Below are 15420 nucleotides of genomic sequence, written 5' to 3' on the forward strand. Positions count from 1 at the left end.
AACCTACAATCATATCTACATGACCCGACTATGTGGCTTCCTTTGTTACAATATATTTTCAGTCCTAGAAGAATTTTGAAAGAAAAAGTGGTTGAGGGTGACCTTTTTATTGAGCTTGGATATTTCTAGTCATAAGAGAAATATTTCTTAAGCCCCTACTTGAACCAGTGACTGTTAGCTTTTGTGTCAGCTGAGTCACAGTGTTGTGTGGAGCTTTATACATGATGAACAAGTTACTCCCCTTTGGTAATGCTCTTTCTAGTGGATACTCCAACTAATCACAATTTCCTCACGTTTTGAATAGCCGAGGATGGCAGACTGGATCCAGAGATTTTTCTCAGCAATTTCCTTTTTCACCCCACTAGGTGGTGTCGTGCAGCTCCCTGTTGGGTCAGTTTTACCCCATAAGTGATGTCACAGCAACCATATATCCACCACCTTCGCACATCAACATCAGTATCTTTATGATATCTGCCTGCCAAGTCGAAAGCAAAGCCCTTGGGAATCAGATTCTGCCAGTGTGCCGATCTCTAAGTTGGAATCTTTTTATCAGGCACCAGCGGGCTAATTTCACAAATATGGGAGGTGGGTGGGTCAATGAGGAATCTGCAGTTGGAATATCCACCAGACACATTACAGAAGGTTTCTTGTTCTTCTAATGCATGGGTACTCACAAACATTTTCATGGTCTATGTCTATGTTCTAAAGGATACTTCTAACCGCAGATTCCACACTTTGTGAATAGGTACCAAAGACGTTCCTCTCCAGGTAGATGGCCTGTTGAATGGGCAAGACCAGAAAATCCTGTAGGATAAAATGGGAAAAAATGTCACTCCTGTCATAGCTGGCTACCAGGCAGTGGTGCTCCAAAAATATGTGGACTGGCGCCCACGTTGCAGCCTGCAGAAGTCCAAAAATGGTACTCTACACACCAGTTTGATGGTAGCAGATTTGGCTCTGGTGGACATAGCCCGTAGGCCTTCCGGGTGCTGTTGCTTGGCCAAACCACAGTAGTTCTTTATATAAAGAACAATCTGTCTGGAGGAGGTCTGCTTCGGCACTGCTCTTCACTGCTTTGCCCCACAGAAACCCAAACAGCTGATTGTCTACTCAGTGATCTTTAATGCGATCAACAAGAGTTTTCTTAAGACCTAGGTGACATAATCTCTCGTTCTCTCTGGAGGGGTGTGGAGGAGCAAAGATTGTCACCAAGGTAATAGACAGTCCAATGTGGACAGGCATCACAAACGTTTGGGAGGACCGCTGCCTTGGTCCTTAGCACTAATTTGTCTGAGAAAAAAGGTTGTGTACGGTTGCTGGATATTAAGTATTTGTAGTTGGCTGATGCAACGAGCTGATGTGATCGCTACAAGGAACTCTGTTGTTACTGTGATCAACCTTAGAGGACAACAGTGGATTGGCGTAAATTTGGTGCACATCAAAAAGATCACCAAACAAAAAACCTCTCTCAGCACCCTGCATAGATAGTCTTAGAAGAGGAACACCTGACTTGCAAAATCACATTCATAACTTCAGAAGGGAGCGCAAAGGCCGTCTACAGTCACCCCTCAACCTCCAAGCAAGGAGGTGTAAGTTGTGTAGGCTCAGATGAAGTACACTACCTTGTTGCAATAGAAGGTCCTCCCGAAGAGCCAGTTGAATCGGAGGACAGATGCTCAGGGCTAGAAGCTCTGGATGCCACAGTCTCCTGGCCTAATCTGGAGCCACTGGGATGACTTAGGCCTGCTCCTTCCTGATCTTCTTCAGAACTTTGGGCATGAAAGCTAGAGGCAGAAAGATTTGCAGGAGACCAAAGCTTCAATTCAGTGGAATGTCATCCCCAGGAAAGAACTGCATTGGGAACTCTAACGCACAACATTTTGGACACTGCGGTGGTGAAAAGATTGATCCAGGGTTCTCCCCGTTACTGGAAGATGCTCTGTGCCACCTCTGAGTGCAGCCACCATTCATAATACAGTAGGCAGCAACGACTAAGTTTGTCCGCCCTAGCACTTAAAGATCCTGACAGGTGTTTTACAATCAGGGAAAGTTCCCTTGTTGCTGAGCCCACTGAGACCTTAGATCACACTGTAAAGCATGAATGTGCCACCTGACATGGTCCAGTAGCAGAATGGGGTTGGCCAGAAGCCTCAGAGCCACTCTAACTGACACCTAGGTCAAGGTTTGAAAGAACAGGATCATAACCTAAATACCCTGCACTCAATGAGGAGGGCTTCGGGGACTTGAAAGGCACAGTGTACAGGATGGATCCAATAAAAGGGAGCCTCTGTGAAGAAGTTAGTTGTGACTTCAACAACTTGATGGAAAATCCTTGAGATATCAACAGATTGGCCATTTTCTGGAGGTGGTTTTTGACTATTTAGAGCGAACTCACCTTCAACAACCAGTTACCAAAGTGCCGGCAGGCAGGAATTTCTAAACTCTGGAGATGGACAGCCATCATCATGATAATTTTGAGAACACCTATGAGCCGCTGCTAAGACCAAAGATGGCAACTGAAAATGCTAACGGCCTAACTGGAACCGCAGATAGTATCTGTGAGTTTGCTAAATGGAAATGTAGGAATTGGCATCCTGCAAATCCAATACCACCATCTATTTTGAACTTGTCTTTCCTGAGGAATACTTTCTGAGGCTGGAGATCTAGAATGTGATGGAGGCCTCGGTCCCTCTTTGACAACAGAGCACTGGGAGTAGTAGTGAACAAGTGGTCCTCCAGAAGCTGTTGCACTGTAGGTGGCATGCTTTGAGGGGTGGTAATGAAGAGCAGGGCATAACTGAGTTTAATGATTTGGAGCATCCATCTGTCCGATGTTATGTTTGCCACCCACGGACGTGAAAAAACATCTGTCCTCCAACTGATTTTCCATTGAAAATACAGTGGAGCGAACCCAAACGCGTCACAGAAGCACCACACTGATACTAACTGCCCTTCCCAAGCAGTCTTTGGTGTCCACGCACGACCTTGAAATATATTTTGCTGCATCTGCAAGATTGCCTGAAATAGCCAGGGAGGAACCACTGGCAAGATATCAGATTCTGATTGATGTTGATTGGAGGTTGCGGTGGTTTCGCTTCAGAGTCCAAAAGAACAATTCGTTTCTCTTCTGGCATCAGTGGCATTGCTGCCAGTGTAGATCTATGTGAACCAGATTTGGTATCAGTGCTGTATAATGTCAGCATAGACGTTGGCCCCAGAGACAGGGCAGACCCTGAAATGGTGTGGAGAGGCACCACTGGCATCGGGAAGAATCCACTGGTGGCAATCTAACTGTAGGTCCCCACTGATCCATGGGGCCACAAGGTGTGCCAGGGGGATCTCTGCTTGGAAACCTGATGTCCGCATGACCTCTCTCGCTGAGAGTGGTGAGAAGGGGTGTCATGTTTGAACTTCTTATGTTTCTTTTTCTTGGACATATCCGAAGACTTTGAATGTGAAGACGATCTCTCTTGGGAATGGCCTTAGGAGCGAGAACATGTCCGCATCCAAAACTGTGAAGGGGATCAGTCCTTCCTACAATGCTCGGTGACAGTTTGCCCTTGCAATCGCAGATGGACTTTTGAATTATTCAAGCGCAGTCACTGCACAACACCAGAGACAGACCATGTGAGGGTCCATCACTGACATCTGTATGCCGCTTTCCTTGTTGGATTTAAACCCTGTTGCTTTAAGGGGAGGCATGTCCCTTGCATACTGTAAAAAATATTGAAAAAACTTTCTATCAGGTGACAGAGATTAGGGAGCAAACTCTGGATCCACCTTAGAAGGCACGGAAAGAAAGGAGCCAACGTTGATGCACTGCAGTGGCAATTATGTGGTGTCCCCAATGTCACTTCGGGGACGGGAAGGACCTCATGAGGAGTCTGTGTGCAAGGGAAATTGCTGAGAAAAATCAACAATTGCCTGGGGGCGGGGTGGATTCACAAAGTGAGGAATCAGTGGTATCCATCAGAAGCAAGCTGTGTGCTTCAAGTCGTAACCATTTAAAGGGTGACATATTTGAACGTATCATTGGCCCAAACCATCATGACAAGGCAACTTTGAAACTGATGTTGAGGAAGTACAGAGAGAAGGGGGATACTGTAATTTCATTAAGAGACAACCTTAACCTGTGCTGTCAGCTTTGGGTTAGTTCTTAAGGACTGTCATGTTCCATAGGTTTGCAGCTGATAATTGGTGTTCCTATTCACAGTCTTAACAAGTGTGTCTAGCTTAAGCATCAAGTGTGTGGTTGAGAAATTTGGAATTAGTGACAAGTTTAGGATAGAGAAGTAGTGTGATCATATGACTATTACATTTGGAGAGAAGAGTAAAATATTGATTTGGGGAAAGGAAAAAAATAGTTTTTATAGGTTTAAATGTAGCAGCATTTAAGTCATCTATTCTGTATCTCATTGAAGGAGGAGTTCATTGTTTGGTGTTCGTTAGTGTACTTTACATTCCTATAAAACTGAGTGTAATCGAAGTATTGGTATTTGGGGATGCCATGCTTGAGAGGTAGTTTGGATGCAGTTCAAGAAAATAGTTAGAAAGCAGTGGGCAGTGATCAATCACGAAAGGGACAGTTGTGAAGCTGGATATAGGGTTACCAGTTATAACACAATTATGTCTGCTAAGAAACAGGATTTAAACCAGTTTAACACAGTGCAGTCAAAACCTTCTCTCCCTCAGAACACCCAGTAGGGAGCAGTAGTCAACGAAGAGCACTGTCCACAATCTCAAAAAGTGTGGTTTCACTACTTCAACCACAACAGTAACCAGAAAATCTGAAAGTTTACATGGATGGAAAATAGACATTAAGATGAGAAAGGGACTAGGAATACGCAGTGCGGCATGCAGAAAGCAAGCGAAAAGAAAATGACTCACGGAAAGTAAGAGCACACATAATAGACATATCTATTTGGACAATGAATCACAAAGAACTACCAAGCACAAGAGACAAAAATGGATTTGAGGAAGAGGGAGTCAACGGCATATTAAAAATAGAAAATCAGGAGGACAGGCACAATGTAAAGAGACAGAAGACAAAAGAAGCAGTGAAAAGATTTGGGTAAAAAATGAGGCTCTTACCCCACCCCAGGCAAAGGAAGCGCTTTCTGACCAGGCGTGTACGCATTTTACCAATAACAGCAAGGTAGGATTGCCACGCCTCGGTCAACACCCAGCAAAAGGATGATAGAAAAAAGAAGTGCAGAAAAGCTGCAATCATCGTGCAGATGCCCTAAAAGAAGAAGAAAGTACATAGCGCTTACAATGGATATTCGTGCATGATCATCGCAACATCAAGGTGTAAACCTATAACATTATACACTAACAAATGAACAGACAGCTTAGAACATCCATTATTGCACAACAAACCAGATATACTGCAGAAGCTGGAACACAATAACGCACGGAGATTCAATTTCCCATTACGTTCCATTCTGAACAATATTATTTAATTAAATAAGCAATATATTTTGGACGTAAAACACGCATCTAGTATGTACTGCAATTAAAACAGCGGGGCCTATTATCAAGACTCTGCGATAAAATCATCGCCAGGAAACTGCCGCTAAAGTGGCGATAATGGGCTTGTTAATATACCCTTGTGAATTCCCATAGAAGCCCAGGTTAGATGTATAACCTGGGTTTCTATTGGAATTCTATAGAACATATTATCAAGCCCTTTATCGCCACTTTAGCGGCAGTTTCCTGCCGATAAAGCGGCGATAATTTTATCGCAGAGTCTTGATAATATGCCCCAGCGTCTTTTGAAAAGTGCCCTGGCAACTACTGGTTAATCTTAAATGTCTGCCTACAGGATAACAATGTTGTGACTCTATAACAAGGGTAGGAAATGCCTGAACGGTTTAACAATTCCATGCAACTACATTATGTTCACTGCAGTGAGTGGGAGAGGCAGTGCTGACAGCGAGCCCTGCCTGGCCTTCCTAGATGTGAGCAAATGACACACATAACCCTGGTGCTCACTCCACTAGAGTGGACACTACTCACTGGAACATATGTTGTTACTTAATTGCCGTTATCCTTTCATGCGCACATTAAAAGCTGTTAATAGCTCTGCATGTAATAACGGGCCTGCGCCGAAAGTACATCTTTGGGTGAAATGGCAATTAACTACTGGTAAAATCCAGTAATAAGAGCATTAAGGTTATTAGCACACAGAACTACTTTATTATGCTACTCTACATATCAATCAAACTGAAACAGGCTTAGAATACAGGAAAACAACAATACTTTGTATACACATATTAAACAACAGGAGCATCTCACAGCACGATGGTGCTGATAAAAATTATAATTCTAAGGGTTTTCGATTAAAATAATGAAAGGATAATCAGGTACTCTAAACTCGAATGACATAAAATGTCTACAAACAACGGCGTACCGAACAGCGAATCGATGGTACGTGAAAAACCACTTGACTACGACTTATATTAATCTATTATCTTCTGTAATCTACCTGCTGTCTGTAATTGTATATCCAATCTGTCTACTACTGTTGGTCTGCTGCTATCCACTGTCATCCATGATCTACTTTCTTTTTTCTATCTACGACCTAGTAACATATAAGAACCCCACTACTATCGAACTACGTCCATAAAGCGCAAGCTAGACCCGAAGGTATCGGAGCGCTTCACAGAATATGAGATAGTGTTCACAAGAGTCACAATTAAACAATACAGCATTAAAACATCACCCCGGCTCACAATGATGACCAATAGGCTCACCAGTCCCCACTGCATCTGAACAAACCACTATCCAAGTTGGGGGGGTGGAGGGGAGCTAGACCCGGGGTACAGTAGTCATGCACTCCTTCTAATATCCATGCACTACTTGTGCACTCATTCCAACATCCATACACAAATCATGCACTCATTATCCGCTTCCATTATTCTTCGACTACCTACTCCTCACTATCAAGTACAGCTTCTTTACCACTATGTACTAATGTCCAAATAATAGCTACTACAATGTGAATGCAATTTACTAACCATTTCTATCCATTTAGAATTTACTACTCACTATCTTACATACCCTCATCCATATACAATTTGGTCCCTACTAACATCCTCAAAAAAGAGGAGCAAAAGAGGGATAATACCTAGGTCGCCCTCCACTCACTAAACCATGTATTAATGACCTGATTATATAGAACACTCTATACTTTCAATGTAAGAGGGGCAGTATTCATAACCAAACTCTGCTAGCATACACCAAGTAAAAAGGTTCATAAAATCATTGTTCTTCTCTCCATAATGTAATGTGCCAGTTATTATCTGTTCTCTCTTTTCATGCATCTACTATTCAACACTAGACTGATTTTTGACAGTCAGATAGGTGTTTAAATTTGCATATACCTAAAGCGGAACTTTACACTACAGCTTCCGTTTTCCCATTGTCATGTTTATTATAAGGCCCACACTTCTTTTGTAAATATATATTGGGTTGGAGGTTAAATTATGGTGTCTGTGCCAACTCTGAGAACACATTGAAACAGATAGCAAAAAAGTAGTGCTTTTTAAATCAGTTTGGAATCAGAGACTTGGGGGCATGGGGCCGGAAGGTGTTAGAGGTGAGGTAAAGGCATGTTCCTACTTTTCGTTCTCTGCCATATGTGCACTATTGTCTGTAAATTCACACATACCACGGGCAGAAACATGTTGACCTTTCTCTAACAGGGAAACACCAGTATATTCTATTTGGTTAGTTCTCCCTACACATAGTTAGTTTTTAATATGTCGGGTTGACCAGCCAATAAATGATTTTTTGGTACAACCTCAGACATTTTTAAATACACTAAACCTTTTTTCACTCTTTACCCTCACAAGAACCTGCTCCGCAGTCTCCTGGCGTCGCAGCACACCGGGGAGGTATTCGATCTCTCCCGGTGGACCCGATGATGAAGCATGTCACCACTAGGGTGAGTGAGGGTTTCCTGAAAAAATCCTGTATTTTTTCTTGAAATTTGGTCTGTCCATCCGACCACTTATAACTGGCCTCAAATCTCACGTGCTATAACCATTCTGAACGCTTCTCCGACGGACACTCTTCCTTTGTTTATTTGTTTATTGACATAGTCAACCTTGGAGTTTACGAGTGTGAAAATAGCTTGTTTTTTTATGTTGATATCCAGGTTTGAGAAGAAGCATCATTGTACTTCTATTGTGTAGAAGATGATCCTTCTGACCTTGATGGCAGGTAGGATGAGGGATACTCACATTTATAGCGGATTGGGCATCAAGTCCTTTGGTTGAAATGGCTATAAGCCATATCACCCAAAGGACACCCAAAGGACTGTGCCACTGTTCCCCGGTCACGATCTCTGTCTTTGCAGAGTTGATCTCTACTGGTCATCCATGCATCTGGCGCACAAACAACCATCAAGCCTTAACTTGCAGAGGCCGTCTCGGAGATCCATTTTTGTCATGTGTAGGAGAAGCATTAGCAGTTTTTCCCATGAATTAGTATTCTTTCGTTTCAATTTTTGAGATCAGTTCCATGGAGATTTTGTGCAGAAGGCTTGCGTCTTTTTCATCCCTTAATTTGCTCCACTTCGGTTAAAGGATGCTGAGAAGAGTTTCTGAATAGCCTGCCCTTACTCCACGGTATCCTCTAAATCTTGTTAAAGTATAACCCAGTGCCATTTGCAATTAAACTCGAGTTCCCTATGAATCAAGCCCACTTACTTTCCAGTCTCTTATGATTCTTAAGTTTACTTTACTTTAACCAGTGCCTTCATGTGCAATTCTTTTTTTCATGTGCAGCTAGATTCCACAGCCCACTGCAACCTGTGTAGTTACACTAGAGTGTCTTTCGAACTCGATGTACTTGGTCTTTTGTGCCATCTGAATCCTGTGACGTTACCACCTGCTACAACATGGTATCCATGTGACTAAACACAGTGACTGTACAAAAAAGCAGGGGCTTCTGTGTACTTACTCAGAAGTGTTCTTGCAGCGCTGTGCTTTAGCAATCCAGTGTACTCTCAGATCTCTGGGCCTACACTCCAGAGTCCTTGTAAACCTGGATAGTAATACTTCAGTATCCTCTGATCACTCCACAGTTACATTTCAGTGATCTTTTAATCACTCAAAGTTATACACTTTTGTTACCGGGAACGCTTTAATGGCATCTTCTAATACTCTGCGACAACAATGTAGTTATTATTAAGGGCTGCGACCGGGATGGGTAGACTATTCATATGGTTTAGATTTCTCAGATCCATGCTGAAGGTACTCTCTCTGAATAGTAGTCCCTGTTCTATCAATTCATGCAGTACACTACTTACTTGAGATCCCTGCACCATGGGCCAGATAATGATAACAGCCACATGGAACACTCAAAAATCTTCAAGTAAAGAGTTAAAAGATGGACTTGAAGGTCTGTTTAATGTCGCAAAGTTACATCGGTAGACTTCTTTTTTAAAATTATTGTTTACATATTGTAGCTATGTGAAGTATCACAAGTCGACACTGTCTGTTGTGTCAGTATATCGACGGATCATTTGCCAATATATGCAATTTTTTTATTCTCAAGTTGGTTGCACTCTGATCAGCTTTCTGTTCTAAAACAGCCAAAATGCTAATCTGATGGACCATGAATGGAAAGGGGTGACCACTCGGTCCCCCCGAACGTATGGTTGGGTGCCCTGATCCCCCGGGAAACCATTGCGGGCGGGGGGCGTGACCCGGCTGGTATGCCCGAAGCGGCGTAACCGGAGCACACCCCTTCCGCCCAAAAGAGGTTGTCCTATACACCCGCCCGGAAGTCCGTGCACGGATGGGCTTGCTTGAGGCGGGTCCCCGCTCTCCTGCAGCTGGATAAATTGTACGGGAATCCAACAAAGCTTCCTGTTGTTCCTGTGCTCTGAAGGCTGCACCACTCCTCGCTCGTGAGCCCTCAAGGAAACAAGCTACACTTTTTTGGGAACTTGTAATCGTTGTCTTTCTCTTTCAGTTACCAAGGCGTGTTGGGAGATCGAGTCACCTTTTCAAGTCAAGACGGACGGATTGATCGAGGACATGCCTGGCAAGAAATCAGGAAAGAGCTCCGAGATGGAAAGGATGCTGCGCACGTTGGTGAACCAAGTGGCGGGATGGACCGGAAGTTGGGTAAGGTAGACCGGCTGGATCGTGGCCTAGCGGCCATCAGGAAACAGGTGGAGGCCCAGAACGCCCCCTCGGGCCGGCCTAAAAAGGTCATAGGACCGGCATTGCCGAATGTCACCCCAGGGGATAAGGGTAAGAAAAGGAAGGGGAGAGGAGGTCCCAGCGAGGCCCCAGTCCCAGTAGTAACTCCACCAATTCCTGTCGCGCCGGCGGCCAGCCCGGTACCAGGACCGGATGGGGGATTGCCAATTCCCGTGGTTATCACGCCACTGGGGGATGACCAGATGCCCCCGGAATTAGCACTTCAGTTAGCAGCGGTATTACCCTGGCTAAAGAAGGGAGCAGGGGGATCAGCGGCTGCGGGAGACCCGGCCGAAGAAGCCAGATTAATTGTTGAGCAGTTGCAGCAGGCAAGGGATGCCGGGACAGCGAATGTACCTTCTATTCCCCCGCAGATGGCGAAGGTGGTCACGATTGACGATCGGGAGAAGACAAAGGACACTGCTGGGAGTTCGGCTGAAGCCGGTAAGAGAGCGTTGCCATTGGTGGGGGAGGGTCTGGTCCCCTCACGGCGGGAAAGTTTATCTCAACATATTCCCATGGTTACGAAAGAGATGGTGTGGGGAGACAAGTACATTAACATGTTTTCACTTTTGACTGACCATCGTGAGTTAGAATATGCAAAGACCCAGAAAGATCTCTGGCACCCCAGTGTATGGCGGGCCAAGATGGCGGAAATCAGGGTCGAGGAGACCATGGTGAACTGGGTCAGGGCCTTTTCTATCTTCGCGGCAATTATCGGAGAACGTAAACCAGAAGTGTTGACTGACCTGGCATGTTATCAGAACAGGATCATGAATTTCCATGCGATGTATGGGGGAAATGAATGGAAGGGTTATGATGTTGCCTTTAGAAAAGCAAAGGAGTTTAACCAGGCCTTGACATGGGATTGTTTGGATACAGTGTCATGGTACGCTCAGCTCTTGCCAGGGCCGGCGGGTGCTTCGGTGCCAAGCACGAGTGGCTCTGGGGGATTCCATCAGAGGCCGTCACAGCCCTTTCGGGCGAGCGCCGGGGGAGAATCCCAGCCCAGGTATAACGGGAATGGAGGCAAGCGAGGGGTTTGTTGGGGATTTAACAAAGAAACTTGTAACAGGCCTCAGGGAACGTGTAGGTTCTGGCACGCGTGCTCGGGCTGTGGGAATTCCTCACACCCGGAAACCAGTTGCCGATCTAAAACCAATGGCGCAGGAGGAAAGGGGGGATCCAAGCAGGATTGATGTGGTGCCTCGGAAGCAAACATCTTCGCCCGTGGATATCTTGGCTTTGACCCCTTGGCTGAACCGATACCCTGATCATGCGTCCGCCGGGACTCTGAGGGATGGCTTTTCATATGGCTTCAGGATCCCGGCGGGCAATTTTCGGGGGAGCCCTTCCTGTAAAAAACCAGCTGTCGATTCAACACAACCCAGCGGTGGCCGCCAAAAAGATAGTGACAGAAGTTAACTTGGGGCGAGTGGCAGGACCATTTGGCGGCCCACCAGTAGTGGATTTTGTGTGTTCACCCTTACGAGTGGTTCCGAAGAAAGACCCGGGGGAATATAGACTCATTCACAATCTATCGGCCCCAGTAAATTAAGCTATTGACCCCGAGGTATGCTCAGTAGAGTATGCATCGTTTGATGACGCAGTCGTAATGTTGAATCACCTGGGCCCCAGTGCATTGTTGGCTAAGTCAGACATGGAATCGGCATTCAGGTTACTCCTAGTACACCCTCAAGACCAGCGGCTGCTGGGATTCACGTTCCAGGGGAAATTCTACATGGATAAATGCATGCCCATGGGTTGTTCGATTTCAAGTGCTTATTTTGAAATGTTTAGCTCCTTTTTGGAATGGGCGTTCACAGAGGCCACGGGCCATATACAGGTGATGCACTATTTGGATGATTTTCTCTTTCTGGGCCCAGCGGGCACTCAGGACTGTGCGCAGGCATTGCAGGATTTCTGCGAGCTCATGCGGGGTTTTGGGGTCCCATTGGCACCAGGTAAGACGGTGGGGCCGTCTACCTCCCTCGAGTTTCTGGGTATAGAACTAGACTCAGAGGAGGGATGTTTCCGCCTGCCGGATGAGAAGGTGGCCAAGTTTAGGGCCTCCCTGGTACACTGTCTCCGAACAGAGAAGGTGACCCTACACCAGTTACAACAGACAGTGGGTCAGCTTAACTTTGCATTGAGGGTGATGCCGATGGCTCGCCCTTTCTCGCGTTCCATAGCGCAGGCTATGGTGGGTCTGAAGGAGGGACACCACTGCACTAGACTGTCGGCAGAGGTTCGCCCGGACATGCTCATTTGGCTGGCATTTCTGAAGGACTTCAACGGTCGAGTGGTGTGGAACAAACCCCCAGCCTCGTCGAAGGAGCTCGGCTTATGGACCGACTCGGCGGGGAGCGTGGGGTTTGGCGCAATTTTCGGGAACCAGTGGTCGGCACAAACATGGCCGGCGTGGTGGCACTCAAGCGGCCTAACAGGTAACATTGGTTTCTTGGAGTTATTCCCTATCTGGGTGGCTCTGATGGCATGGCCAGAAGACTTTAGGGGCCGCTCAGTGGTATTTTGGTCAGATAACATGACAGTGGTCGAGTGCATTAATCACCAGGCAGCACGCTGCAAGTGGATCCTACGACTGTTGAAAGAAATTGTATTGCGATGCATGAGATTGAACGTACAGTTCAGGGCAAAAAATGTGCCGGGTGTACTGAATAATGCAGCTGATGCACTCTCTCGTTCAAAAATGCAGGCTTTCAGGGGTTATCTACCCACAGCGGAGCCAGTGGCGGCACCTTTCCCCGAAGCACTATGGCAGATCGATGCCCTGGACTACAAGACCTCGTGGCAGCCAGTCTAGCGCCAAGGACGAGGAAAGCTTATGAAGGGGCGTTCCGTTCATACTGTGCCTTTCTGGGGCCAGTAGGGGAGCATAGATGGGGGCGGGAGGAGTCCTTGCTCCAGTTTCTGGTGGCACTTCATAGAGAAGGACGGTCGGCGGCAACCGCCAACAGGTATAGGGCCGCCATATCATTTATGGCACAGCTCCACGGGGTAAGGGACCCGACGAATATCTTCATAGTCAAGAAGGTTCTCCGCGGCTGGCGGCGCCTTGAGGGTCGTAGACAGGATAACAGGCACCCGATTGGGTTGGATAAATTGACCACCTTACTGGCGAAACTGGATGAGACATGCTCCTCACCCAGCGAGGTAACACCGTTCCGAGCAGCTTTCGCATTATCGTTCAATGGGGCCCTGCGGGTGAGTGAACTAGTGGCAGGCAATAAGAAGGATGTGGAAGGAGGTCTACGCAGGGATCACGTCCAAGTAAGGGTCGATTCTCTGCTGATCTCGATAACCAGGTCAAAAACAGACCAGGAGGCCCTGGGGAGCAGTGTGGTGTTGCAGCGCGCACAGGGGAATCCCGGTTGTCCAGTAGGGCATGTGGAGGCCTATCTGAAACAGAGGTTGACAACATGGGGGGGGCCCTGCTAAGACACATGGACGGCACTCCATTGACAAGATTTCAATTTCAGAGGGTGCTGGCAATTACGATTGCAGCGGCGGGCTTGAACCCGGGTGATTTTGGGACCCACTCATTTAGAATAGGGGCCGCTACAGAAGCTACGGCTCGGGGTCTGCAGGCGGACGAGGTGAAACAATTAGGCCGTTGGTCCTCGAACTGTTTCAAGAGGTATGTGCGACTGCACATGTTGTAAAAAACTGATGAAATGCACTCACGCTTGTTGTGTTTTGTTTGGATTACAGTTTCGCAAGCCTGTCACGCGGGGCGGAAATTGGGATCGGCCCAGCATCAGCTGACCAGCGGGAAGGGATCACCGATTGGAGATCAAGTGGTCTGGGTCGTGGGCCACTCATACGTGAGGCGCGCCGGGGACATATTCAAAGCAGGTGACGCGAGCCTCTGTATTGACCAATTGCAAAATTTTGTGGAGGAACTCTTAGGGCGGCACAGGTCACCGCCATCTATAGTCATAGTGCACGTGGGGGGCAATGACTTGGTGAGACTGGGAAGACGGGTGTTAGTTGAGCACATATTGTCTGCAGTTAGCTGGTTGGCCAAGAGGCTCCCTGGGTGTATGATTGCCTGGTCCCACATGATTCCCAGGAGAATATGGCGGGGGTCTATGTCAGCGTTGAACCACTCGGTAAAGAGGGTCAACAATAAGATTGAGAAACTGTTTCGCTCCGCTCATCTCCAAAGCATTTCCCATGGGTGTATTAGGGGGGATCACTGTTATTTGAATGATGGGGTGCATCTTTCCAGGGCTGGGAATGAATTACTCATAGGAGACTTCGTAGCTTGGCTAGTGGGTTTGAGGAGGCATGACCTATAGGAGGTGTGGGGGGCGGGGCAGATAGTCGGTCAACTATTTGGCCTGTGGCGGTAAGGTCATGATCGGTGAGCAGTGATTTTAAGGTCCCTAGGGGGGGCGCCACCCATTATGGATGGGAGCGCCCGGGGGGAGGCGGCCACTGGCCCCTCCCACGGGGGGGCGGCACCCACTACGGATGGGTCACCCAGGGGGAGACAGCCATAGGCCCCTCCCAGGGGGAGACGACTATATGCCCCTACCACGAATTTCCCGGGGGCCGGATATCCGCTCCGGCGGAAGAGAGTGTGGGGAAGGGAGGGAGTCCACGCTGTCCTTCTTAAGGATACCTCGCACGGGAACTCGGACGACCTTAAGATGGCGTCGAGTGAAAGGGGGCCCCAACGACAAGAGAAGTTACAGTTGCCTGCGAGGGTAAAGTCCTCTGCGCATGCGCCACTCACACTGGGAGAGCGGGAAGTTGGTGATAGGTATCTGACACCGGTTAAGACCTTGCCGTTGGCCCTTAATGCTAGGTTGTACAAATTAAAAAATGTAATGCATTTATCAGGATGCTAGACTCGGCTAGGAAACCTTTGTATTAGAGATTTGTTAAGGTTAGCCTGAAAAACCTGTCTTCATCAAAATGTAATTGAAGTTGAATTTGTACATGATTTATGAAACGTTTTAATTTAAAGTTTTAAATTTTGTTTCATATTTTAATAAATACGGCCGGGGGGGTCATGAGGCCCCCCCCTTCCAAAAGTTTAAATCTGTGTCTGTCTCCTCCCATGGGGAATGGTGTTGGGAGGGGTGGCGGGCATCCCGTCCCATATGGAAAGGGGAGACCACTTGGTCCCCCCGAACGTATGGTTGGGTGCCTCGATCCCCCGGGAAACCATTGC

The 15420-nt window shown here is 47.0% G+C and overlaps 1 protein-coding gene across 6 annotated transcripts in view; it reads right to left on the reverse strand.

Moving 5' to 3' along the window:
- ADGRB2 (adhesion G protein-coupled receptor B2) overlaps positions 1 to 15420 on the reverse strand; it is a 1127991-nt gene that overhangs the window by 194698 nt on the left and 917873 nt on the right. For all 6 annotated transcript variants that reach the window (XM_086955647.1, XM_086955646.1, XM_086955645.1 and 3 more), the window contains one exon: positions 5092 to 5242. In XM_086955647.1, coding sequence (XP_086811773.1) covers positions 5092 to 5242 — 151 coding nt within the window. The remainder of the gene's footprint in view (positions 1 to 5091; positions 5243 to 15420) is intronic.

This window comes from Lissotriton vulgaris, chromosome 2_1 (genome assembly GCF_964263255.1).
Source record: "Lissotriton vulgaris chromosome 2_1, aLisVul1.2, whole genome shotgun sequence".
NCBI classification, from domain to species: Eukaryota; Metazoa; Chordata; class Amphibia; order Caudata; family Salamandridae; genus Lissotriton; species Lissotriton vulgaris.